Raw genomic sequence first — 27,252 nt, 5'->3', positions numbered from 1 at the left:
AAAAAAAGTCACCTTTATCTTCCTGGCCAGTGCCATTTTTCAAAAGCAGCTTTTCTTTCTAGTTGAAATGAAAGTAGTGTTTGATGTGTAGCTTTTAATACATAGGAAATCCCAGCCAGCTCCTTGCCTCTGTTGAACTTCCATAAGGTGTGAAGAGCAATCTGAAAGTTTGAATAGTGAGAAAACTCAAAAATTGGTCTGGAATGGTGGCAGCAAAAGAGAAGTCAGCTGTCAGGCCGTTCAGGAATGTCATTGTGCTATCTGGAAGATGGTCGTGTGTTTCATGGAATAGCCTTTGTGTTCAGCCCGTGTATTGCTGCCAACCACCCAGAGACTTGGGCATTCTGTGGCTGATGGCCTTGGGTTTCCTTCCCCTTTCCTGGGCCTGCCTGTACTTGTTCTTACCTAGTGATAGGTCTTTTCAACAGCCCGTAAGAGGATAGTCCCTCCCATTAGCCATGTTTTTACAGATGACAGCAAGGCACAGAGCATGATGGTACATTGTATACAGTGGCACAGCTCATGGCTGCTTTACCAGTAGCTAACTTCATCAGGTGGATTGGTAAAGAAAATGTACCTCCAGAGTACTGTACTACGTAGGACAAATGTGAGTCGTGCAGGAAGTCATGTAGTCTTGAGACTATCATGTTAAGTATATCAGTCTAAATATCACAAGGTTTCTCTTATATGAGAAGCCCTAAGTATAAATTGTTTAAAGAGCAGAGTAGAAGACATAATAGGAAATAGTGTTTATACATGGGAAAGGGAGGAGGTGAACGGTTGTATATGTACCAGCTCCCCAGGATAAGTAATCCTTGTGTCCTGCAGATGTACTATCAATACAATTTTTTTTTTTTTTTTTTTGGTGGTACTGTGAATTGAACTTGGCCTGTGCATGCAAGGCATGCACTCTGGCCCTGAGCCACATCCCCAGCATACTACAGTTTTTTTTAAAGATGATAAATGATGAAGTGAAATGTGAGACTTACAAGTGGCAAACGCAAGAAAAATAGGAGGAAGTAGTTCCTATTTCAGATAATTCTCAAGATAAGTATCCTGAATCACTCCAACTTCAAGTTCCACAGCTTTCCCTTACAAAGTTAGGCTCCAGCCTCCACTCCCATGTGGGAGAAATCTGAGCCACTAGAGGGAGCTGGGACACAGCAGAAGGTGAAGTAACGTGAACCCACATCCCTACTGTCCTAATGAAAGCAGCTTTTCAGGTCAAATGTATTGTTTAGACAAACACCAAGACTTAAGAGTCAGCTGATGCTCAAATACAGACAGTACCACGCTGCGCTCTGGAAGGGCTTTCTGGTGAAAACCCTAATATTTCCACACTCATTTGTAAAGCATTGTTTGGATGTAATTCAGTTTGTGTTTCGTAGGCAGCAGTTTCTTGCTCTTGCTCTGAGTGCCATTGTGAGCCCATGAGGTTGAGATCCCCGTAACTTCCACTTCCCTTCCCTGTGGTCCTCCTTCCCTCCTGTACTCACACACAGCAGTAACCTTTCAGCCACTAGTAGTGCAGTGCGCTTATGTTTTTTTTTGTTTTGTTTTGTTTTTAAATTTATTTATTTATTTTGTGTGTGTGGCCAGCTCAGCCCACCAGGGGGCGGGGCTGGCTGGCATGTGGTGCTGGGGGATTGAACCGTGGTCCCTGTGTTTTGCTTAAGCTTAGCTTGTTCTAAGTGGGTGCTTTAGACCACTGAGCCATCTCACCAGCCACTTATGTTTTAATTTACAGAAATGATACAGACATCTTGTGTGACTTTTAAATTCATATTTGAGTTGGAATTCTTACAGCTGTGCAGGATTTCTGTGGTTGTACTCACCACCATGTACCAGTTCCTCTTCCAATCTGAAGACTTACTGCCCACAAACTAGTCCCATGCTGTACAGCGTTCCTTCCTGCTATGACTGTCCACTGAGTAATCTGTAAGTCAGCTGCCAGCCACAGACTTAGCTGCCTTGCTCATTTTATTTGTATAGGCAGTTTATTCCCCAAAGAAATGGCCTATTTGACTCTCAGCAGCATGTACAAGAGCCTTTATTTCTGCCTTCATATTAATACTAGTCAGACACTAATTTCTGTCAAAATTATGGAGTAAGAGAACTTTTTTCAGCGGAACCAGGGATTGAACTCAAGCCTTTTCACTTGCCAGGGAAGTGCTTATTCCACTGAGCCATCTCCCTGGCCAAAATGATGCAGTAAAACAGTATTGTTTTAATCTGAATTTTCCCAATTAGTAAGATTAGCCAATTTTTCATATATTGGCCATTTTCATGTGTATATATCATATATTGAAGAATTTCACACAATGCCATTCTCTGAAGTGAATTTTAATACTGTATAAAAAAAATTCAACTTGTTACACGAGTACACATGTCCTGTGATTGTTATGCATCCATATACAAATATCAAGAATAAGTCCAACACGAAACAGCATTTCCTACGGCCAGCCAATGTCTGTAGGAGGACTGCAAACTTTAGTAGTCCAACGAGATCACAACACTAAGGCTGACCGAGGCTGAAGTAAATCCTGTCTAGAGGACGTAACAGCATATCTTATGTAGCTTATTCTCACGGTACGCTCATCCTAGAACTCTGATGGATTTGTTTTCCTAGAGAGTGTGCACTTTTTTGTATAGCAAACCAGGGTCCTCAGAACCAGCTGTGTTTACTGCACATTACAGATGCACTGACAGCCTGAGCTGTGGGGCTCCATGCCTCGCCGTAGTCCGCAACACCACGGTGTACCACGGTGTGGAGCATTTCCAGTCCTCATGTGGCTCTCAGGCGATTTTCCAAAGCTTCCATTCTCTGTGTCATTTCTTCTAGTAATTCTCAAATTAAGGAAGAGTGAATTACCTATTTCAATTTACATTCAAATGCGTGCTTCTTCTACATAAAAATTTGCCCTGAAGTATAAGAGGTGGGGGTCTCCCTAATTTTTTGATTTTGAGATACAGTTCAAGCTGGCCTTGAACTCACAAAGTAGCCCAGATTGGCCTCAAATTTGCAGTGATCCTCCTGAATGCTGGATTACAGGTAAGCCCATTCCTGGCTTCCTTGATTTTAAATTTTTTATTTCTTAATTTTTGAGACAAGGTTTCACCTTGAACTCACACTGATCCTCCTGCCTTAGTCTCTTGGGATTACAAATTGCCACCACACCTGACTTCTCCCCAATTTCTGTGAAATATTTTAAAATCCTGATTTGTAAATTTATAGTAACTCCTTTAACATGCTGTCAAGATAAATATAGTTCAAGTTAAGTTCATTTTTAGAAACATGAAAGTCAGGTAGCTCAGTTTGAATTTGTCATTTCCATTCTTCAAATTTTTCATCCCACTCTCACCCCTCATGCTTGTTGGCGTGGTCCAGCATATCTCTGGGAGGAGTAGTGGGAATGTGGGGTAGCAAGAAGGAGGCGGAAGGGCTCCACTGTGGGAGCTAAAATAAGAGGCAGCAAGGGAGGAAGGTTCACCATGGTGCCGGCTGGGACGGGACGGCAGCTCAGGAATCCAGTCCTCTGCTCCTTTCTACAGAACTTGAGCATCTTGAGAAGCAGGTGGACTTGAGGGGTTGGAGAGAGGGAGGAGAGACCTTAGGAGGGCTCCTCCTCCCTGGAAGCTCCTTGCCACCCTTTATCTGCCCCCTTGGCAGTGAGACCCCAGATTCATCATCTGTGTTAACTACTGCCAAAAGATGATTTCATGTTACTTAGAGCATATTTCCAACTTTAAAAGGGGGAATTGTTACATGTGTGTTCCTTATGCTAGAAGCTCACTGGCACTGAGGCAGCTGGGAATTGAACCATTTCCCTGTAGACTGGTAGAGCATGCAGAGATATCCAGCAGCCAGCTTTAGTAAGCTGACTGTCATTTTAAGTTCAGAGCACTTGCCAGTGAGTTCAATGTGCAAAAACCCCGAAAGCTCATTTCTCTATTATCTCACAGTATCCCTCTCTTAATAATATTGTTTTAATGAATCACTGGATCCTGCTGTTCCCTGGGTAGAACGTTTCATCTCTTAGAGTGCTGATATAAAAGACCTCTACTGCCAAAAAGAAAAAAAGAAAAGCCCTGCCAAAAAGCCTCACCCTCTGAGAAACTTTACAGTGAATTTAAATGTGGCTGCCCTGCAGGCTGGGGCTAAAGAACATGTTTAGGGGTGAGAGTGTGAAAGCTTGTTCTACAACATTCTTTCCCCAGGCATTCCACTTGCCAGCCTCTGTGTCATCCTAGCAGAGTTAAGTCCTTTTTATTTTGGACTTTACATATTGCTTGGCAACTGGTCTTACTGCTAATCCCCCTGGGACAGCAGATGGCAACTAAGTGACCACCATCACTAAACTTGGCTTGACCTTGGCTCTCAAACACCTATCAGACTGCTCGGGGGACAAAATTCCTTTCCTGGAGTTCACTATTCTTGATGTCAATGCCTACATATATGTAGTATTTGTGAAATTTAGGTATTTGCAGTCTCTGTAGAACATACTATTAGAAAAGGATATAGCGCTGTGTTAACTTTCTGACTTCTTCATTTGCAAGGTTCTGGAACATTATAAGGTTTTCACATTTGCATTGGTCGTGTTTGTCTTCGAGAGGGCTCCCTGAGAAAGCAGATGGAAAGTGTTCACCTCTGTCACCCAGCAGATGTCCCCACACATAACAACACATCTGAATCAGCATACAAGGGAACCCGTAATAAGAAAAATGTCCAGCTATTCCAGGCAGGCAGACCCCGTAAAGTAAGCAACATGAAAAAGCTATCTGCATGCCTCACACTGGGAGAGCCTTTCTTGTGGATTAGGAAGAAGACTTATGGCCCTAAAAGTTTATTATCTTTTTAGTTTTCATTGTACTTAAATTCTTCTCTTTACTACTTCTTCCTTGAAGCTAAGCTTGCTGGTAAGTGGAAAGGCTGGCATCAAGTCATCTTAACCTCAGTATTTTACTTGGCATTACCTGAAGATTTTGTGGAATGGAAAAGCTTTTGTGTAGACTGTGAAAGTTTATCTTCTTCAAACAGATATCTATGTTGCACTGCAAAATTAGAACAGGAAAGTAGGTCTTGCATATTTATGGTAACTGGCTCAGATTCTGTAAAGAGAAACAAAATTGAAGTCAAACCTGCTTAACACTATTGTGGCCTAAAGCAGCCACCGTAAGAGTAAGGAAGGCACTTGGTCCTCCTAGCACACATGCAGTGACGGAGTATACTTCAGGATGTGCTGTGGCAAAAAGACTGTGAGCACATAAGCCAGTTACGAAATATGGCTTCAAGCATGGAGGGAACTCTTCCCTGTCTGGTAGAGGCAAAAAGGCCTTAGGTAACATAATTTAGATCTTCCAGACACCCAGACCCTACTTCAAGACCCCAGCACTACTTCCAGCGTTTTCTTTGAAGGGAAAGTATGGCAGAAGCCCCCAAGGAGTGAGAACACTGCTTTTCCAGATGTACCTGTCGGCTGGTGGCCCCTCTTTGGCAGCTCCCCTGCTGGGGAATCCTGGCTCCCACTGGAGTCCTCTAGAGCTGAGTAGGAAGAGACCAGAGAAGGAGTGACAGGTTTCCACATGCACGACCACCTCCTCACCTACCTGCCATGACCCAGGCTCTTTGGTTTTGCTTGATAACAGCAAATACTCAAAAAGCTAGGACCACTTTAGGGCAGCTGTCCTAGAGAAGCCTGGACCCCAGTGATACATGCTCTGAAGAAAGACACACACACACACACACACACACACACACACACACACCACAACACACATCATGTCTAGGGAGTAGACAGAAAAGAGTTCAAGCCCAGGATTAGTTACAATAGCAACCACTCTACTTGAAGCATTTCACCATAATGAAAGAGCTATGGGGCCAAAACCATCTCAGAGGCTGGGCCTCCCATTGCCCATCCTTCATCCCAGATTCTTTCCTTTAGTGCAGCAAGACCCATCCCTTAAGACTGGATCCTGCAATCACTGAGCAACCTGCTGGAACTGCTATGTGCTGAATTGAGAAGGGCAGCCTGGTACTGTGCAAACACAAGTGGTCCCCGCAGGGAGGAATTCTTTATCCTTAGTGACCCTGCAAGGACGACTGCCCCCGCCAGTCCAACTGCATGCACACCGTAAGAATGTGTGTAGTTCTGAGTCACACAACATCTGCTTCTTGCTAAGATGCTCATGGTAAAACATCTGTCACATGCAAGTATGTGTTATCTCCAGTTGTCACGGTCCCTAGCCACCAGGGAGGCACACAGAACCACTGAAGGACTGGGTCCCCACTCTGCAAGCTGAGTCCGCCCTGGCCCCACACACCTTCACAGATGCCTTGCTTGAGCTTTGCGCTGATCTCACCCATGCTGCTGAAGTCCTCCGCGTAGAACAGGTGCTTGGTGGTGGGCTCCGAGGCAATCTCCTGCAGCTCCTCCTCGATGGCTTTGCCTATGCCCACGGCGTACATCTCAATACCTAGGGGTGGAGCGAACTAAGAATAAGGCAGGGTTGCTTTCCAGACCCCCAGTGCGTGGTTAATGCGAGGGTCCCTGTCAACACCCAACACCCTTTTCTTCATATCCCCCACCATTTTTATTCTGGTATGAGGAATGAAGGACAAGGATCCCAGAGAGAGGCAAGGTACCCCAGTGAGGCAGGCATGCAGAGCCCCCATCTGTTCTGGACCCGCCTACAGCTCTGCCCTGCACTGGCCAATCCGAATGAGCAGGAGAGGCACCTTCCTAGGTGCCCCAAAGCAGAAATCTCTGCTGGAGGTCAATTCATGCCCTTATAGCCTGGTTCCCTCTTCTCAAAGGTCTGGGTTAGGAACCTTAAGTGGCCTTGGGCCAAGAGCAGCTGCTTCTGGCCACCTCTCTCAGGAGGGCACAATCTTGCCAGACCCCAAGATGAAGAGGCAACTCGAAACTGTTAGAAATCCCAGTCAAGAAAAAGAACAAAGCCAACTAGCAACTGTAGATTTCCAGCACTCCCAAAGCTTTTCAAAATCCTTACCTCCCACCCACCCCATCTCTGTATACTCTTCCTGCCAACATCTTCTAGCACAGATATTTTGGCCAACTCATTAGCCTACATTTTTTAATGAACATAAAATGGCCTGTAAGGCTAAGGGTAAGGTGACACTTTCTTCCATCTGTCAGGTCAAATAGCCAAGTCAACATATTCTGTGAACCTAGAGGCTTCATGCACAACTCCCTAAAAAGCAACCATTTGAACATGACATCACCAATATGTCAGAATAAGTAAAGGCACAAGAGGATGTCACGCCAGATAAGCTTTCCTGAGTCAAGAACCAGATACCTATCTTTCCTACCACCTACATCTGGATGATTTGTGGAAATCTGAATAGGGTAGATTAGTCTTCTGTTGAGACAAGGTCTTGCTTTGTAGTCTAGGATGACCTCAAACTCACAGTGATCCTCCTGCCTCAGCCTCCCCAATACTGCAATTACAGGTGTGCCCTACCATGCCCCCACTCAGGTAGATTTGTTCTAATGAGTCAAATAAAGGATGAACCACTATTTCTGTAGAAAAAGATGCCTCCTGCAATACTTGTGAAGAATGCAGGCCCCAGGACCATGGGCTGGTTAGTCGTGAGCTCCAGCAGGCCTGTCTAGTGTGAACAGCAATTTACAATCTGCAGATGACTCAGGGATGCACTCTTGGCTCCCACTGCCTTCGGCAAGGAAAATAGACTGAAGAGCAATGTAAGCAAGGTCCATAAAATGGAGTGTCACAAAGAGAACTTTAAGTCAGTTCTAGCCAGGCTTTCCCCAAGGAGGAACAGAGCTCACCCAGCCCTGCTCTCTGACTTGGCAAGTTTTGTCACATGTCTTCCTGGTCAGGCTCTTGGCCAGGAAGTCTTGCGGAGGCCCTGGTCTGCCCCTTCCTTTTCCCTCAAAGGGCCGGCTAGAGCACCATGCCTCAACAGGGGCTCAGAGCTCACTCACTGTCTCCCTATCCCTCCTGGCTCTGGGTTCCCTTTTAGAAAGCCACTGTCGCTTCCCATTGTCATACCAGCACTTGCTGCGCTAGCAAGAGAGTTCTCTGTTTACAGCTGCTGGGCTTTCAGTGTTCCCTCAGAGCACTGGTTAAAAACAAAAGGAGCTTCTTTTGTATCTCACAAGGTCAGTCAAATCCCCTCAGAATATACCCTGAAACCCTGTACCACAGTTTATAGATCCTTTGTGAGTGTCAGCCATGTAGATGAGTCACAGCCATTGCTTGGCCAATGTGCTCTCTGTGAAAGCCTGAGAGAATGTTTTCTCTCCACGTGACTCTCCTTAGGCACACTCTACATCATCGATCACTTTACTCTTTGGCCCCATAATCTCCTTGATCAGAAAATTTGGGAAACAACTGAGTTACGGGATGTTACAGTACAGGTTCTCCTATGTCCTCAGTATTCACTGCCCTTGAAAGACTAGGGCCAAAATGTTGGCTGTCCTTGTGGCCCTTCTTTTTCTCTAATTTATGGTCTACAAACTTAAGTTGTTAACTCTCCAAAAGAGAAGCTTATTATTATTAGGCAGTTGAGCTTAACCTCACTATCTGTCTGGATATCAAACATCTTAGACATAACATGGAACAGGTATTTTCCATCAAGTATTGATATGTTAAAGTTTAAGTCACTACAGAATATGAAGAAAAATATTTTAAAAATAGGAATAAACAATTACATATTTTTACACAGAAATTTAGAAATCTAAACATATACAGCATTGTAGCGGGACAGTCCTATGACATTTTTTTTCTTGTCTCTTTTCATTTATTACCCCCCCTTTTTTTTTTGTACATTTCTTGTTATATAGGTCTTGCTTTATCTTGGTCTTAACCATCCAGCAGAAAAGTATAAAAACAAGGCATAAAAAGTAAAGCCATATTAATATGCTGAGCTGTAAAAGGCTCAGGTCAACAACTTCTGACATTGCCAGTCCTACGGAAAACCCACTACTATTATGGACTACTGGACTATATTGGAATGTTTTGCTCTATTCACGCACCTACAATATTTAAATGACAATGGAATACCCATCTCTGACAAAACTAAAAAAAAGGGAATACAGATGATAGACCATTTTGTACCTGTATATTCCAAATAGGATAGATATACAGCTACTTTGTCTTAATTCAATGAATAGAAAGATTTATACTAATAGTGTTTGTGGACAGGATATCATGTCTGCATCTTGTACTATGAATAACCACTGAGAAGACAATATGCAATGTATTAATTATTGAAACTGCCCTAATCGGTTTTGAAACTGTCTCATTGCTATTTGTTTCTCAATAAAAGTATTTAAAAAAAAAAAAAAGCTGCGGAAGCTGGCGCTAGCTCTCCTGTAATCCCAGGCTGAGGCAGGAGGATCACCATGAGCTCAAGGTCAGGTTGGACTACATAGTGAATTCAAGGCCAGCCTGCCTCAAAACCGGTCCCATTACGGCCTCTAGGTGGCAGTGTGGTAAAGTTGGCCGTGCCGTGGCACGGTAAAGGCGCGCATTACCGTGGGCTTTGGCCTTGCTGGCCCACTCGGAGACATCGTCCTGGGCCCGTCCATCGGTGAACACGATGGCCGCTCTGGGCACGCGTGCCGACAGGGGCCGGGCGCCCTCCGCCGGGGAGAAACTCCTCTCGAACATGTGCTTCAGGGCCAGCCCGGTCATGGAGCCCTTGCCCATGTACTTCATGTGGGCCACGGCCTTCCGCATGTCCTTGGCCGAGTGGAAGCTCCGCAGGGTGAACTCGGGGCGCACCTGTGTGGAGTACTGGAGCAGCCCCACGCGGGCGGCCTTGGGGGAAATGGCCAAGGAATCAATGATTCCGGTCACGAACTGCTTCACGAGCTCGAAATTCTCTTCGCCGAGGCTCTTGGATCCGTCAATCACAAAGACCAGATCAATTGGGCCCTCGGTGCATCCTATGTGAGTGAAAGGCAAGTTAAATAATTCAATATCATCTGTACATAAAAGTAGAGGAAAATGATGCTCAGTTGGAGGCCCAACTGCTTTTTAAAAATCTTTTTTTTTTTTTTTTTTTTAGTACAGGGTCTACAGGTTCTCATTATGTAGCTCAGCCCCATAGTCATTCTCCTGTTTTCAGCCTCCCAAGTGCTAGGATTACAGGTGCTCGCCACCATGCCCAGTCACAATCTCTGTTTCAGTGCGCCCTGGAGGTGGGGCCGGCACCACAAAACGAGGATTGAACCCTGGCCACTGCATCTGTGCCTAAGCAGGCACTTTAATCCGCTGAGCTATTTGGTCGGCCCTATTTATTCATTTGTTACAGGGTCTCGCTATGCAGACTTATAGTGATCCCCCTGTCTCAGCCTCCCCAGCTCTGGGATTACAGGCATGCACCACCACACCTGGGGTTCTGGAGCCAGCGGGGCATGCATTCGGTACTGGGGATAGAACCCAGGTCCTTGCACTTGCCAGGCAGGCGCTTAGGCTGCCAAGCTATCTCCCCAGCTCCCAACTGCTTTGGAGAAGCACCTTTACTTTTCTTTTTAGAAAGATGAGGTGTTGCAGTCCTCTGTGGTGGCACATGCCTGTAATCCCAGCACTCAGGAGGTTGAGGCAGGAGGATCCCAGTGAATTCAAGCCCAGCCTAAATTATTTAGTGAGATACCATATCAAATAAAACCAACCAAACAAAAAGAGGTGTGTGGGGCCAGCGACATAGCTCAATGGTCTAAGGGCCTGCTTCAGCGAGTGCAGGGACCAGGGTTCCATCCCCAGTCCTACATGCTGCGCTGGCCCCGCCCCCAGGGCTAACTGAGCCAGAGACAGGGTCCAGGCCTGGTGGTGCATGCCTGCAATCCCAGTGCTGGGGAGGCTGAAAACAGGAGGATATTGTTCCAGATACATAAAAAGAAAAAAAGAAAAAAAAAGGTATGTATGGTTTGCAAACAATGATCATTTCTGCAAAGGCCCTGGATTCAATCCCTAGTGCTGTTGCAGGCAGCTAAATTAGATAGAAATATTATAGGCAGTCAGACAGGGAGGGCCAGGCCCTCAAGGACAATATGGAAGACAAGGTGACTTTGCACTCGGAAAAGTAATCAAATACAGCCACATACTTCCCTAGGGATGGTCATCAGGGATTGATATTCTAAATAGGTATCAATCACCTTGAAAGGTCCCAAATGAGTCATTAACCCAACCCCAACAGTAAGAGACCCTGTGCGCTATTCATGCCTGCTTGCTACATGACTCACTTCCTCACTTGGTACTGGATTTAATCAATTTTACCTGAGCGATGGTGTTTGTAATCTCATTGGTTGACCACAGTTTTGTCCCACCTCATGCCCACCTAAGCAAGTTGCCATGTTCTCCACTTTAGACCTGCCTCACTGCATGGTTTTACTCTATGAAAGTCCCTGGAAGAGACAGCTTCCTGGGAACAACCCGCTCAGCCCCCCTTCTCTCACTCTCTCAGACAGGAGCTTTATTTCCCCCAGTAAACACTCGGCTCTTTTTTTTTTTAATTTTTATTTATTTATTTATGTGTGTGTGTGTTCAGCTCAGCCTACCAGGGGGTGGGGCTGACTGGCATGTGGTGCTGGGGGATTGAACCGTGGTCCCTGTGCTTTGCTAAGCTTGTTCTAAGTAGGTGCTTTAGACCACTGAGCCATCTCACCAGCCCCCAACACTCTGCTCTTAATCTGTCTCTAAAACTCATTCTTCGGTTTTAGAGAACACAAAATCATACCAGGTACTTTTCAGGTCTGGAGTTTCACTTCCCCCATATCAATGCCACCAAAAATAAATAAATGAATAAAACAACAGCAACAACAAATATATATATATATATATATATCTTGGCCTCAAGCTTGCCAGGCAGCAACTGTGCCACTGAGCTACATCCCTGGCCCTCAAATGCATTTTTATTTATGTTTGGCTGATCAAATTGGTAAAATAGTAATTTTCATAAGCAAACACACACAGCAGATGTTCCAATTATGTAACACACAGTCCTACACTGTACCTGATCGCTGCGAGCTGATGCAACTGCTCTAGGAGGCTGACATCACTGAAGCACTGGCATTCAGAGGTCAGCTCTTCCACAGAGCTTTCCTATGAGCCCTCTCTGAATATCTTGACACTATTTATTAATTTATTCAACCACAATTTTATTTACGGTGCACTTTGTGACACTTTATATCGGCTGTCCCACAAGATCGTGGAGCACTCAGAAGTATGGCTTTTGGAAGATGGCTGTATTACGGGCCTTAGAGCTGCCCTGCTGGTAGGAGTTGGGGCTTAGTCGAAGAGGCAGTTACTGGCTGTGGCCTAGGAGGCTGTACCTCTCTGCCTGCTCCTCCTCCTCCTCCTCCTCCTCCTCCTCCTCCTCCTCCTCCTCCTCCACTTTCTGCTTCCTGTCCTGCTTTAGGTGAGCAGCTCCCTTGCCTGCCCATGTCGCTCTTCCAGGCCACTCTGCCTTGGAACCAGCAGACTGTGGACTGGACCCTCTACAAACTTCGAGCCCAGACAAATCTCCTTTAAATTCTGGGAGCCACGTATTGTGTGGAGAGAGTGAATGAGAGGCATGATTTTGTGTGAGTCGGTACATGTGGCAGGACTGCCACAGTGACCAAGACAGCGTGCCCCACACTGCACAGCCTACCATCTGATGTGCTCTGTGCTCACTGAGAGGGGAAGAGACAAGGTGGGGTCTAGTCGGTGGGACACTCTTAAGTACATACCATTAGAGCTTCAAACAAACAAACACTGAATTCTTTTTAACCAAGGCTTCTGGGGCAACTCAGTTGACAGTAAAAGAGAAAAACTTCATGCAAACACTTTAGCAGTTTGGGCGTGGACAGACTGCTATTTAAGGGCTATGTAAGAAAAATCCCCAGACCCCCAAGTGGCTGATCTCATTTCAGTGCTCGGTGTATTATTATACCATTCTCTTTTATGTGTCTAATCTTCCACAGTGAAGCACAACTGTATAAGCAAGTAAAAACGCACACTTTGGCAAATGTTTCTAGGCCTGGCCAGTGTAGCACGCTAATGTAACTGGGTGTTTGTGTGTGCATGGGGTAGCTGGGTTCTTCCCTTTTTCCACCAAGGGCTTGTCCACACCACTCAAGTTGTTGATTCTGTGCTACTGAACAAGGAAATGCCTAAGGCAGGCATGTATCACCACATCAGCTTAGGAGCATTGTGCTTTTTTCTTTTTTCTTTTTTGGTACCAGGGATCAAAACTCAGGACCTTGTGCTTACCAGGCAGGCACTTAAGCTCTGAGCTATCTCCCCCACCCCTAGCACTGTGCTTCTTTCATTTCAGATGTCTTGGAGGAAAGCCAAGCAAGGCAGCATCCAGTATAATCACAGCAGCACTCTGGGAACCTGAGGCAGAAGGATCCCAAGTTCAAGCCCAGCCTGGGCAACTTGGCAACTTAGTGAGATCTGGTCTCAAAATTTAAAAAATAGGCTGGGGATAGAGCTCAAGTGCTAAGGCTCTGGGTTCAATCCCCAGTACCACAAAAGAAGCAAACACACTTGAGGTCTCTTTAGAGTTACTTCATTCTTTTTAATAGCAGCACTGTGTAGGTAACCATGATTTATTTAACTGGTCTCTTAAGCGCAGATATTTAGTTTGCTTTCAGTTTTTTGCTGCTGGAAATAATGGTATACAAAAATATGCTTGAGTATGTGGCTTTATGAACACATGCTCCTATCTGGAGTTGCATTGAAATTATGGCCAAATCAGCCTCCTAAAATCTGCACTAGCTATACACGCACTGATCACTTTATAATTTCCTACTACCACATCACCATTGCCAATATAAGGAATTATCACATTTTTCAATCTCTGATAACTTGTGGGTAAAAAAGGGTATCATAGTTTTAATCAAGACATATTTTCTCTTTTCAAGGCTTTTAAATTTTGCAAGCTTTTCTGTTCCGAGATTATAAAATGATTCCTTTTTTTTTTTTTTTTTTTTTGCTATTTAATGGTTAAAATATTTTGCTTATTTTTTAGAGACAGGATTTTGCTATGTATTCTAGACTGGCCTAAAACTCAGGGCGATTCTCCTGCTTCAGCCTCGCGAGTGGTGGAGGTATAGGTGTGCACCACCATGCTTGGTTTAAATTTTGTTTTTTAACGCTCCAACCTTAGATCCATCTCTTTTCCTAAAGTCCTATGTCCTGTACTGAGGGCTTTTCCTAGGTGCACTGTGCTGTAATTCTCCAGCATAGTGCAGATCACAATTCTACCTTCACAACCAGATTTTCTAATCCAGACTAGGCTCACAGCAGCTGCTTGAACTTCTGGACACCTCAAACCGGAAGTGCCTCCAGAGGTCACCTCAGACCGGAAGTGATTCCACAGGTCGCCCCAACTGGAGGTGTTTCTCCAAGTGCTGCCGTGGCCTTCCTGAGGCCTTCTCCTAGCTCCGCCCTGTTTGCATACACTAGCTTAGATTTATGAGAGAAGCAGAGATGAAAGATTTGTGGCCTTGTCCCAAGAAGCAGTTGCTCTAAAACCAAGTGAGGGCAGAGCCAAGTCAGACCACTCACTCTTGCAGCGCCGTCCATCCTCGGCCAGGATGAAGTTCTGGGCGCACTTGCAGACGTAGGAGTCGCCCTTGCTCACGCAGTTGTGCTCGCAGCCGTGTGAGTTCGAAGCGCAGGCGTCCTTCCCTGAGGAGAGAATGGAGACACGTGGCCCTGTCAGTGTGGACGTGGGCCGCGGCCCGGCAGGGGAGAGGTGCGGAAGTGCGTCACTAGAATAGGACATCTCGAAGTGAACTCCTGTCTCTAGGCAGGGTTCCCCATGTCGCCCAGACTGGCCTTGAACTCAGGCCGATCCTCCTGCCGCAGCTTCCTGAGCGCGAGGCCTACAGGTGGGTACCACCACCTGGAAAACGCAAACGAACTTTTGCCCTAACTAAAAAAGGGCCATTTGGCCAACTGAGGCAGAGCGTCACAAAAGCAAGTAAGACACTGTCAGAATTCCCAAAAGAAAGCTGGGCAGCCAGAATCCCCCGTGGATAAAAGTGCCCTGTCCTGTGTACTTCCACTGCCCCCTCTCTGAGCTCGCATGTCCACATCTGGCTATGTACTGTGAGGGTAATGATACATACACCTCAGTGTTGAAGGTCAAGAGAAGAAGACCAAAGTTCTCTGAGAAGAGCAGACTCTGCATCTCAAGACTGTGCTGCCAGCCCTCACAAGCCCATGAGCCAGTTCCTTATTATTTTCTTTTCTTTTTTTTTTTCCTTATTATTTTCTGTCTTCACACAAACACACACATCTACACACACACAATTTTTTTTTTTTTTTTTGAGACAGGATCTTGCTATGCCTGAACTCTATGTAGCTATGATTTTGAGGGGCTCCTCCTGCCTCAGCCTCCTGAATGCTGGGATTACAAGTGTGTGCCACCACCTCCAACACAATATCTGATTTTCTACAGGACTCTAATACATTTTCTAATAAGACTCTTATGTATGACTTAGGAAAATAAATGACATGGGGCCGGGGAGATGGCTCAGTGTAATAAGTGCTTCCCTGACAAGCGCAAGGGTCTGAGTTCAATCCCTGGTTCCACAAAAAAAAAGTAAGTGACAGAATGGATTTTTCAGGGGCTGGGGAGATGGCTCAGTAGAATAAGTGCTTCCCTGGCAATCGCAAGGGTCTGAGTACAATCCCTGGTTCCACCAAAAAAAGAAAAAAAAAAAGAATGGATTTTTCAAAAACCCACAAAAATCCCTTGGCCCTTCCTGTCCCCTTTACCCTCACTTGTAAAGTCTGCCAGGAAGAACAAGCCTACAATTATCTTCTTCTGTGTGTGGTGGCTCTGGCAGAGATTCCACTTCTGTGCACTGCCTGGCTGGGTACTGCCCTAGCCCGTGGCATCCACATGGCTGCTATGTTCAGGGCCAACATGGGACAGGCAAAGTGCCCCGCAACTCAGGACCCCCTGAGACATTCCCAAGGGACTAAGGTCAACCTAATCTTTAGGGAAACACTTCAGGGTAGCCAAGGTAGGAACTGCAATTTGTGATGCTGATTAACAAGTGTGAAAAGGAAGATTTTAAAGTGGAATGTAGTAGTACACACCTATAATCTTGGGAGGCTGAGGCAGACAGGTCAATGAGACTTTGGGACCAGCCTAGGCTACATAGCAAGATCCAGTCTCCAAGAAAGAAGTTTGTAGGGTGGCATTTTAGAGACTAAATGAAAATGCCTAATTGCCAGAGTCCACAGATGGAAACCACCCTCACCCACCCCCAGGCTCCTTACTCTTGCAGCGCTTGCCGTCCTCTGCGAGCCTGAAGCCCTCCAAGCACTGGCAGGTGTATGACTTGTCGCTGCTCACACACACCTGCTCGCAGCCGTGGGCCACATCCTGGCAGAAGTCTTTCTCTGTGGGCGACAGCAGACAGAACAAGTGCACCAACTTAAGTTTTACAGGGTCTTGGCCTTGTGGGCCCGTGTGTCAAGGCTGCTTCCATGTTTTGTCTGAGCAGAAAGGTAAGCTGAAGGAGGGTTCCTGAGTACCCTTCCACCTCTCTCACTACCAGCATCTCTAACTTAGCTGGAGAGGCACTGAAGTCTAATCTGACTTTGTCCCTACATAATGTTGGACTTTGGAGAATCACTTAAGCTCTTGAAGTGTTAGTATACCTGTCTGGAAAGTCAGAATAATAATTTGTTACTCATCTTTCCTTCCAGTAGTGTTAACCGTCACTGTGTAGCCCAGGCTGGCCTTGAACTCACAGGGCTGCTCCTGCCTCAGCCTCCCACACCCTGGGATTACAGATGTGAGTCACCATGTCTGGCCCAAGTTACTTTTTGTAAAGAGCTTTGAGAAACTTGAGAAGACTGAACTGATACGGATGGGAATCATTTGCTCGGGGTTACACACGCCTGTAATTACACCACACTGAGATTTAGCCCAATAATGAAGTCACTGTGCTCCTGTCCTTGGCAGGCTTGTCATGCTCTGTCTGAGAGGCGCTGCTTTCTGAAACAAGGGTGGCTTCTTCAGCAGGTGGCCAAGGACGGATGTGTACACCAGAAATAACATTAACATTATAAAAGATAGGTAGGGCTGAGGAGATAGCTTGGCAGTCTAAGCGCCTGCCTGGCAAGCACAAGGACCCAAGTTCCATCCCCCGTACCACATGCCATGGTGGCCATCAAAACCAGGCATGGTGGCACATGCCTGTAATCCCAGCGCTGGGGAGCCTGAGACAGGAGGATCACTATGAGTCCAAGTTGCATAGCGAAACCCTGTTCCAAATAAATAAATAAATAAATAAATAAATAAATAAAAATAGGTAAACAGCAGCTCAGAGAGGGTGAGCAACTTTCTCAGCTAATAACTGCAGAACTACAGGCTGACTGACTGGGGACTTCTGGTGCATATCTTCCTCCTTTCCTGCCACACAGCACAGAAGGGAGCGAGTCCAGTGTTGCTCCCCCCCCTTTTTTTTTTTTTTTTAGTTTTTTGCTTGTTTATTTTTAAATATATTTTATTTATTAATTGATGTAGGTGCTGGGGGTTGAGCCCAGGACCTTGTGCATGAGAAGCATGTGTTCTACAGTGAGCTGTCCCTATCACTAGAATTTACTTGTCAGACAGTTTTGGTTTTTAAAATTTTATGTATTTAGTACAGGGTCTGTAGGGTCTCACTACAAAGACTGAACTCGTAGTGATTCTTCTGTTTTCAGCCTCCCAAGTACTGGGATTACAGGTATGCACCACCACGCCCAGGCTCATTCCAAGTCTCAGCAGACCCCTGGGGTGGGGCTGGCACAGCATAGCTTGTTGGGGATTGAACCCCAACCACTGCGCTCTGCCTAAGCAGGCGCTTTAGTCTGCCAAGTCATCTGGCTGGCTCTAAGGACAGTTTCAGATTTATAAAAACATTGAGAGAATTTCCATATGCCGTACACTCAGTTTCCCTTATTATTAACATCTACAGTAAGACCGTATATTTATTATAAGGAATGAACCCAGACTGACACAATATTATTAGCTGATGTCCCAACTTGGTTTATACTCAGGTGTGTGAGTGTGAGTGTGTGTGTGTGTGTGTGTGTGTGTGTGTGTGTGTGTGGTACCTTGTACATGCTAAGCCAGCGCTCTCATCACTGAGCAATAGCCCTGGACCACATCTACTTCGTTTTCCCTTGGGTCCTTTTTCCTGTCTCGGGATCTCATTAGGATCCCACCTTGCATTTGCTGGTGTGGCGCTGGGCAGCGCAAATCTGACCTCTGCAGAGCGAGCCCGGGGCAGCGTGCTGCCGCAGCCCGTGATCAGGAGCCGGGGTGCTGACACTCACTCCTGCAGGTCTTGCCATCCTCTCGGAGTACGAACCCTTCAAAGCACTGGCACACAAATGAGTCTTCCTTGCTTACACAGGAATGTTCACAGCCATGGTCACCCGCAGTGCAAGGGTCCAGCTCTGAGGATCAAATTGGAATGACAGAAACAGAAATAAACAATGATTTGTACCTGAGAGACATACTCATTCACAAAGAGGTTTCAGACACCTCAAATAAAAATGGTACCCGTGTCTGCAGCACAGTTTGGAGTAGAAGCCGCGTCTACAAGGACTCATCCATACACAATGCATACAATAAAACAATACAGTCAGCCCCTCAGGAGAAGTGAATAAAAGATAGGAAAAGACAGGCCCGGAGTGGTGGCACAGGCCTGAAATCTAGCAATTTGAGAAGCTGAGGCAGGAGGATCACAGCACGTTCAGGGCCAGCTGAGGTGACATAATAACTTCAACCCCAGCCTAACTTCATAGTCTCTCTCTCTCAAAAAAAAAAAAAAAAAAATTGTGAAAGGAAAAACAAATGGTATATAAATACTAGAAAATAAGTTTAATTTCACTGGTTATATAAGATCAGTTTATCTACCCATGTGTGTATGTGTGCGTATGTCACACTGGATAACCTAACCACTCAATCAGTCAACAGTTTTTATTTATGTATTTTTTTGAGACAGGGGCTCCTAACTGTATAGCCCAGGCTGGCCCTTACATAAATGTTCCTCCTGCCTCGGCCTCCTCTGGAGTGCTGGGATTAGGGGCCTGTGCAGCCACATCCTGCTTCAGTTGTTAGTGCATGTCAAAGCCAGACTAAACGTGTTACCATAGGATAGTAATGTCCTCCCGCTTTTTCTCCCCCCTCCCCTTTCTGACATCACTATATTCTAAAGTCAGCTTCTAGACACGAAGGCAATTTTGCCTCTTTCTCTGGGCAGAAGTGCTGCCCAGATCTTCCCATAATGGAGAGCCCTGGTGACTGACATTGTAACTGCAGAAGTCAGCCAGACCCGACTGGGCCCCGCTTGGCTTCTTGGTGCGGACCGGACTTGCTCTCAGAGCACATCCTGGCCTGATTACTGATGCAGAGCGTTTCCGATGGCTCGGGCAGTCCTGGCGCAGTGGAAAGTACAGCGCGTGATCAGAACACTGCCGGCCCTGGAGGGGAGCCCCCAGCGGGGATGTGCAACAGCGCTCCATCCTCCAGGGTCATAAAACAGCCTTTGCTCTCGGGCCCTGACCCTCCACCATCCGAGGATCAAAAGCCCACGAGCGCCTCTCTGAGCGCCTTCCCGGCCCTGCCCTGTGGCCCTCCCAGCAGGCGCGGGTGTGCGCTGGAGCCACCCCACGCCCTGGGCCCACAGCCCCAGAACTAAGTATCCCGCGAGGGTGGGGCCGCTTCCCTGCAGGCTGGCTGAGGGGAGCCGGCCCGCAGGATGCATCTTCAGGAGGGCTTTCTGTTAAGTGTGTGCTTTAAAGTCACATTATGACGAGGTTTTGGGGTTTTTCTCCCCTCCCTGGCTCTCAGCTCCTCAGAACATGTAAGCAAGAGACAATAAAAGCTGAGGCTCTCTCCAGCTCGGGCAGTCATCCTATGACTGCTAACACAAAACAGGTACAGGATTTCCAGGCACATTAGGGGTGCCTGGCCCTATGTGGGAGAATCTGGCCGCGGACAAAGGCTCCTTCCACCCCACAACGTCACTTCCGCGGCCTCTGCCGCAGTGCTGTGAGCCCTGTCAAGGGACCCTTTCAAGCTAGTGTCCCAAGCCCTGTGGGTCAGGGGAAGAATTCGAACAACCCAGATGTCCAGCTGCAGAGTTGCAGCACAATCCACCTGACAGAACTTTACACAGCTCTGAAGAGAAAAGCTAGGAAGAGATAGCTGGGAAACTGGATTGGACAAGAAACAGCACAGAACGGGGGATGTAGTGCAATATTTTTCATGGTATAAGAAAGTTGAAGAAATAAAAATATATATTTGTATTTGCTTTTATTCATGTAAAGAAGCACTAAAAGGCTTAATAATCATTTTATTACACAGCTGCTCTCTACTGTGTGAGAAATTATCCTCCTAACTTAGCAGGTTTCTTTTTTTCTGGTTTCTTGAAGCAGGGTCTGGCTATGTAGTGGACGCTGGCCTTGAACTCACTGTTTCGCCTAGGCTGCCTTGAATTCCTGCCTGGGCCTCCTGAGTGCTGGAATTACAGGCATCCACCACACCCTGCGTGCTTAGAGTCCCAGCATTCCGGTTCAGGCAGGAAGATCTCAAGGAGTCTGACCTGGGCAACTTAGCTACAACCTGTCTCAAAATAAAAAAGAAAAGGGACTGGGGATTCAGCTCAGTATGAATGCCCCAAGCTTGATTCCCAGACAAGAAAAAAATATTCTGAAGAGAAACAAAGGGCATGTAGTTAAAAGTAAAGCCAATCACCTTTGATACGCAACACCACTGTCTTCAGAAACCACTCAAAGAAGGGCTTTTCATCCCTCCTGAATTTACTTAAACCCTCACTACGAGCTGGCTCTGCAATTTGTGGTCAGGATGATTAGAGTTTCAGGCCACAGCCGAGGTTTGGGGTGTCTCTGCATCTGACACAGGCTGTGCCTCCCACACCTGGGGCGTCACACATCCATGGGGCAGCAGCTGTGGAGCACCACCTTGGTGGCAATGACAGCCAGCCTGGGCCTGGGGCTCCATGTACGCTCCTAAAGCCATCCTGACCCCAGAGGGATAAGGTAACCAAAGGCTGGCAGAGAGTGAGAAACAGTATCCTGACTTTTTCTTTAACCATCAAACTGGGAGTGGCTGGTCCCCTCCGCTTCTGTCTGAGCTTTTTCTCGTAAACCAAGCAGAGCTGAACTGAGATGTACTTTCCTAAGGGCATCCTGCTCTGAGCAAAAGATCTGATGCCAGGGACTTGGGCTATAGATCTGGCTCTGCCACCAACCTCCAGGCAGCTTGAGGATATCCTTTTCCTCCCTCCCTTGCACAAAAGCAAAGGAAATTTTCTACTGCTCCTTCTGTCCCACAGGGGTCTTCTCTTCCCTTATTCCCTGCTACTCAGCGAACTGTGTCCCTCAGGCCCAAAATTCCTGCACTGATGACCTAACCTCTACATATGGTATTTGGTGGTGATTAGGTTTGGATGTGGCCATGAGGGTGGGGCCCTGATCCAACAAGACTAGAGCCCTTATAAAAGACCCTGCGGGGCTTGTGCTGTGTCCTGTGTCCTCTAGCTCTCTTTCTTGCCACATGAGGACATAGCGAGAGATGCTGGCTGCCTGCAAGCCAGGACCAAAGACCTCACCGGAACTCAGCATCCTGATCTAGCATCTGATCTCAGACTTTCAGCCTCCAGGACTAAGAAACAGATTTCTGCGGTTAGAAGACAATACGCCGTCTATGGTATTTTGTCATGGCAGCCAACCAGAGCAAAACACTGCCAAGCCTACTCAGGGAGGCTTCAGCCTGGGAAGCCAAGTCAGGGGCCGCAGGCCTGAACAAGCCTTTGCAGGTCGATCGGTCTGTGGCAGCCATACTTGGAGTATGGCCAGCTGGATCCAGGAGCACTGAGGTTTGTGACGCAGTCCTGACAGTGTCCTCCAGGGCCTTGCAGGAAGGGAGGTCTCCCCTAGGTCAGCTCTTGGGCTCCTGGGTCTGTCCCCTTCCAGGTGGTATCTCCCTGGGTGTCTTAGTTACTTTTCCTACACGTTGAGACAAAATGCTCAACACTCAAAATTAAAAAGGGAAAGGCTTATTTGGCTCACAGTTTGTAGAGATTTCAGTCCATAATAGGCAGAGAGAATATAATAGCAGAGGGGAAATAGTTCATAATAGACAAAACAGCAAGGGGCAACCACAATTCTTTCTATCCATTATATCCTGTCCTGGCTCCCTGAAGCAGATAGCATGACCTGCTAGTGTCCTTGAGCCTAGCATTGCACCATGAATCAATCCCCATGTTATACACTGTAGATCTAGCTACCTCTCAAAATGCCTCAGCTGTGACTCTGAGAAAGCTGGGTTTTTTTTGGGCGGGGGGCATTTAAACACTCCACAGTGTTTCACCCCAGTCCCCCAAAGGCTTATGTACATCCTTTTATGCAAAAGGCATTTAGACCAGCTCCAAGAATTACCAAAGTCTTAACAGTTTCAACATTGCTTAAAATTCCAAATCCAAAGTCTCCTCTAAGGGGCCAGGGAGATAGCTCAGTTGAATAAGTGCTTGCCTGGCAAGCGCAAGGGCCTGAGTTCAATCCCCAACTCTGCAAAAAAAAAAAAAAGTGTTCTCTGAGATTTAATACAAACTCTTAGCTGCAAAATCCTATACAAATGGAAAGGAAGTTAAAAACTTAAAACACTTGATGGCATATCCTAGACATTTTCATTCCAAAAGTCACAAATGGGGAAGGCAAGGAATCGGAATGAAGCAAGACCAAACTCCAACCGAGCAAATATTAAATCCCACAGCTCCATTTCCAGCATCCCCGGCAATCTGTGGCAACTTGTGAACTCTAAAAAGGTTGGGTGGCTCTACCACTGCCAGTGGTTGTAGCTCCCATGGCTTCTCTCTTGGGCTGGCTGTGCTTCTTCCTTGCGGTTTTCCTCAGATGACCAAAATCCTGGCTTCTCCAGACTTTGGGGTCTCCTCTGCACCTTTGGCTTCACACTCACTATCACACATTGCCCCCAGAAGCACACTGCTTGGCCTCCCGGGTCTTCTTTTGAGATCTAGATGGAAGCCTTTCTGATCACATAAAACTTGCATTCTGCATGCACCTAAAACTAGCTCTACATGGATGAAGCCAAGGTCTGCCATCAGCTGGATCAGTGGCCACGCTTCCTTCTCTTTTGGCTGTGGGGGTCGACTGCCTGGATCACTGCGCATTCTTCACCCAATCTCAAGGAACAAATTCTCTAGGCCACAGCCATTCTCGAACATAGTGCTCTGGGGCTGTCTTCTCAAAGCAAATTCTTTCACCTTTGCAACTCTGAGGCTGCAAAAGTTGGAGTCCTGCTGGTTCTTGTGATGTCCTCAGGCATCTTTTACGTTCTCCTCTTCTGAAATACTTGGATTCTCCTTGCTAATCTTTTCACTGATCAATTTCTCTTCCATCCTATCTTTGAAGGCCTCAACTTTACTAAAGCTTCCTTTCTGGCCAAACTCACAGTGTTTTGAACCATTCTGTTCTCAATTGTCAACATAAACGTGGCTAAACGACCCCATAGTAGCTATGCCACTATCTCAACATGAGATTGCCCTGACACTTCTTCTGGTGGATTAATTAATTTGCTGTTCTTTTTTTTTTTTTCTTTCTTTCTTTTTTTTGCGGAACCGGGGATTGAACTCAGGCCCTTGCACTTGCCAGGCAAGTGCTTATTCCACTGAGCCATCTCCCCAGCCCCAAGTTTGCTGTTCTTAATCTCCATCTCAGGTAAAGTCTCTGGACAAGAACAAAACACAGACAAACTTTCTGCCAAGGCATATATCTCATCTGGAGTCCAATAGCCATTTCAGTTTTTCTTCCCGGCGCAAATCTACTGAGCCTGATCTTTGCTGGCAGAATTTCTATCAGCATTCTGGTCTTCTGAACTCTGACCAGAATGTCTATCAAGTACAGCATCAGATATTCCAGCTCTACTTTTTTAGCTAGCATCTCTAAAGCTTTCCAGACTCTCCCCACAAGCCAATCCTAAAAGCTCCTGAACCATATGTCCAGGTACACTCACAGCAATGACCTCATTCTTGGTACCAAATTTTGTCTTGGTTACTTTTCTCTCACTGCTGAGAAAAAAAATACCTAACACTCAAATTTAAAAGGAAAAAGGTTTATTTAGTTCAAATAAACCTTGGGCTGTCTGTGCTTTGTAGAGAGTACAATCCATAATAATCTGGCTCTAAGGGTGGCATGGCCCACAGGCATAACCAAGGAAAACCAGTTCATGGTAGGTAAAACATAACAAAACAACAAAAGACAAACACAGCAGTTTCTATCCCTGATAGCCTATCTAGGCTACTTGGGGTAGCACTCACACTCTTTTTTTAAAAAATTTTATTTATTTGTGTGTGTGTGTGTGTGTGTGTGTGTGTGGCCAGCTCAGCCCACCAGGGGGCGGTGCTGGCTGGCATGTGGTGCTGGGGGATTGAACGTGGTCCACTGTGCTTTGCCAAGCTTGTTCTAAGTAGGTGCTTTAGACCACTGAGCCATCTCACCAGCCCAGCACTCACACTCTTAATCCTAGTGCCCTTGAGTCTAGCATTGCACCATGAATCAATTCGAGCATCACACATTCTAGATCCACCACCTCTGAAAAGCCTCACCTATGACCACGTGAGGCTTGTGGGGGAGGCATCTGAATACAAACCTAAATAACACTGGGGCTCCTTCAAGGTCAGCAGCCCTGGCCCTGGGACATGGGTCTCCAGGCGGCAAGGCAGGGAACTCTCTTAGGCTGCTCCTTTATGTGGTAGTCTGAGAATTGCGAGGGAAGACCTTAATTAATGAGACCCTAACAAGGGCTAACATTACTCTATAGGTATACTCTCTAGGTATAGATATCCAAGTTCTGTTGGATATCTCTCCCTGTACCGCAAAGGGGCCCTGAGAGACAGGCGGGAATGACTATTGCTGGTTTACAGATGAGCAACTGGACTCAAAGCCAAGTTCCTTGCCCATGATAGAAGCCACAGGTTTAAATCTGGCCTTCAGCTCCCAGTTCCATGTTGTTTATGTTTTGCAGTGCCATGTCCCACATCTGTGCAGAGGTGAGGCCAGGTTGGACAGCAGGTGGACAGGTCCTAGGTGAGCCTGGAGCAGAAGGGAGATACTACTACCCAGTAGGAGGGGAGGGAAGAAGCTCTCCCCAGGGGTGACGCTGGAGATGGGCTGGGTTTCTGCAGGCAGCTTGGGTGGAAGAGGTGACCTAAGTGGACATATGACAAGGTATAGGGCCTGCTCAGAAAATAGAGAACTCCCCACTATGGCTGGAGCACAGGAGGCTTCAGGGAAGACCTGGAACTGGGCGAAAGAGGAGGAGGAAGAGGAGGAGATGGAAGAGGAGGAGGTTGTCCTTCCACATGGCCAAAGTGAGGAGTATGAGAGAAAATGGATTCCTGGAGATCACAGGGAGTCACTGAAGGTTAGAGAGCAGGGAGTGGACCCAGTGCCAGGGCCACAGGACCAAAATGGTCTCCATCTGTTTCCTCTTCTGTTCATCTCCCTCGTTCAGCATCTCCCTTGTGCCAGACTCTGGGACTCTGGCTCTAGATGAGACCCAGCCTCTGACCTCTGACCTTCAGGAGCTCACAGGCCAGTGAACTGGGATGCCTTTGTGCAAGGTCCATCTCACCTTAGGGAAACTTCTAGTGTGGGGAGGAAAGCCCCCATCTACTGCAGCTGGTAGCAAAGACAGCCCATTGCTCATTCCAGGGACCCCCCCCACACACACACACCTCCCTGTGTAACCAGAGCCTGGGGCAGGGGACTCGTGAAGGAAGGGAGGCTAGGCTTCACACTAGAGCCTGGAGAGCCCCAGGTGCCTCATGGGCATCAAGATTACAATGTTTTTTGACCCAGGACTTTTAGAGCTTGGGTCTCAGCTTCGTCCTTCATAGAACTTTCCAGAAGGTAAGTGAAGATCTCTTCAGAACACTGCTGTTAGAGATGTAAGTGGAAGCTGCATCTATAGAGGCCAAGGACTTTCTTTTTTTTCTTTCTTTTTATGTATTTGGTACAGGGTCTCACTACGTAGCTTGGACTTGTGATCCTCCTGTTTCAGCCTCCTCAGCGCTGGGATTACAGGCGTGTACCACCACTCCTGGTTGCGACATTCTTATGACAATCATATCAGCCGGCTCTGTGTCATCTGATCTAGGGCTGGAGAATTTACATCCCAACCCTAGTTAGCCGTGGCCGCACTGAAAACAGAGCCCACCATTACAGAACCAGGCCTCAAGACTGAATCATCCCAGAGCAGACAGAAAGTCTTCAATTAGCGGGAGAGTGCTGGCGGGGAAACTCGGTGCTCACGTCCTGTTCCTGAGGGTAATTCTAACCTGACTGATTACCCCTAAGTTCTTATATCAGCCTGACCATAGAAATAGCCCGATTCACTTCTAATTGCACTGTGGGACCTTTACGCATATGGATGACGTCACTGTGCCATTAGTGACAAACACACTTTAAATGAGAAAGTGGGCAGTGTTTCAAAGGGATTAAGGTGTCACTCAGACAGTGGGAGCAGGGAATTGAAGGAAGGAGCCATGTGTGTTTGGAGCACTCAGTGAGGATGTTAGAAATCCTGCAACCACCTTGTAAGCTTCTGATTTTCACAGCCAGGGAGGGAGAGGACAACGGAAGGGCAGGAATCATCAGAGATGACGCAGAATGAAGCCCACAAGTCCTCCTGTATCTGCTGCAGCAGGCAGGGGAGCACAGAGCTCCCTGGCACTGCCATCCTCTTCTCACCCTTGGTGCCAGGGGTGTGGCCGCCGTCTGGGAGCAGCTGGCAGGGAGCCACCCATGCATGAGCTGTGACATGCTGAGCCGTCCACTGAGATCAAAGCACCCAGCCCTGACAGGGAAGGTTTTCTCCCAGGAAGCGCTGTGGCACAGACACACCCTGTGGGGCCGTCACGCACCCTCCCATGTTCACACCTGTGGCCACAATTATGTCCGTGGCTGAGGAACTGGGCCCTGTAATGGGAGAAACCAGCAGGACAGGGAAGGTGACATTGGGTCCCTTCCCTCTGTTATGGTTTGTGTCTAGATATTCCCCCAAAGCTTCATGCAGTATGAGTGAACTCAGAGTTTATGATTGATTAATGGTCCAATGCTGGAATTATGGGTGTGAGTGCTACACCCGCCCTGGGGCGGTAGACTGAAAACAACAGGCTTGCCACCGTGAAGTGCTGCCCTCTGCCACTTGCC

At 46.9% G+C, this 27,252-nt stretch overlaps 1 protein-coding gene across 1 annotated transcript in view; it reads right to left on the bottom strand.

Annotated features, from left to right (window-relative positions):
* Positions 1–2,328: 2,328 nt before the first annotated feature.
* Positions 2,329–27,252, bottom strand: part of Matn2 (matrilin 2) — an 86,908-nt gene continuing 61,984 nt past the window's right edge. The window contains exons 10-18 of the mRNA XM_023699948.1: positions 18,325–18,447; positions 16,276–16,398; positions 14,548–14,670; positions 9,522–9,935; positions 6,322–6,474; positions 5,471–5,542; positions 4,975–5,052; positions 4,521–4,619; positions 2,329–2,841 (exon numbers count right to left, since the gene is read on the bottom strand). Coding sequence (XP_023555716.1) covers positions 2,786–2,841; positions 4,521–4,619; positions 4,975–5,052; positions 5,471–5,542; positions 6,322–6,474; positions 9,522–9,935; positions 14,548–14,670; positions 16,276–16,398; positions 18,325–18,447 — 1,241 coding nt within the window. The 3' untranslated portion in view covers positions 2,329–2,785. The remainder of the gene's footprint in view (positions 2,842–4,520; positions 4,620–4,974; positions 5,053–5,470; positions 5,543–6,321; positions 6,475–9,521; positions 9,936–14,547; positions 14,671–16,275; positions 16,399–18,324; positions 18,448–27,252) is intronic.

This window comes from Octodon degus, unplaced genomic scaffold, assembly GCF_000260255.1.
Source record: "Octodon degus isolate 3935 unplaced genomic scaffold, OctDeg1.0 scaffold00118, whole genome shotgun sequence".
Taxonomy (NCBI): Eukaryota; Metazoa; Chordata; class Mammalia; order Rodentia; family Octodontidae; genus Octodon; species Octodon degus.
The sequence above is the reverse complement of the archived record's forward strand: the minus strand, read 5'-3'. Positions and strand labels throughout refer to the sequence as shown.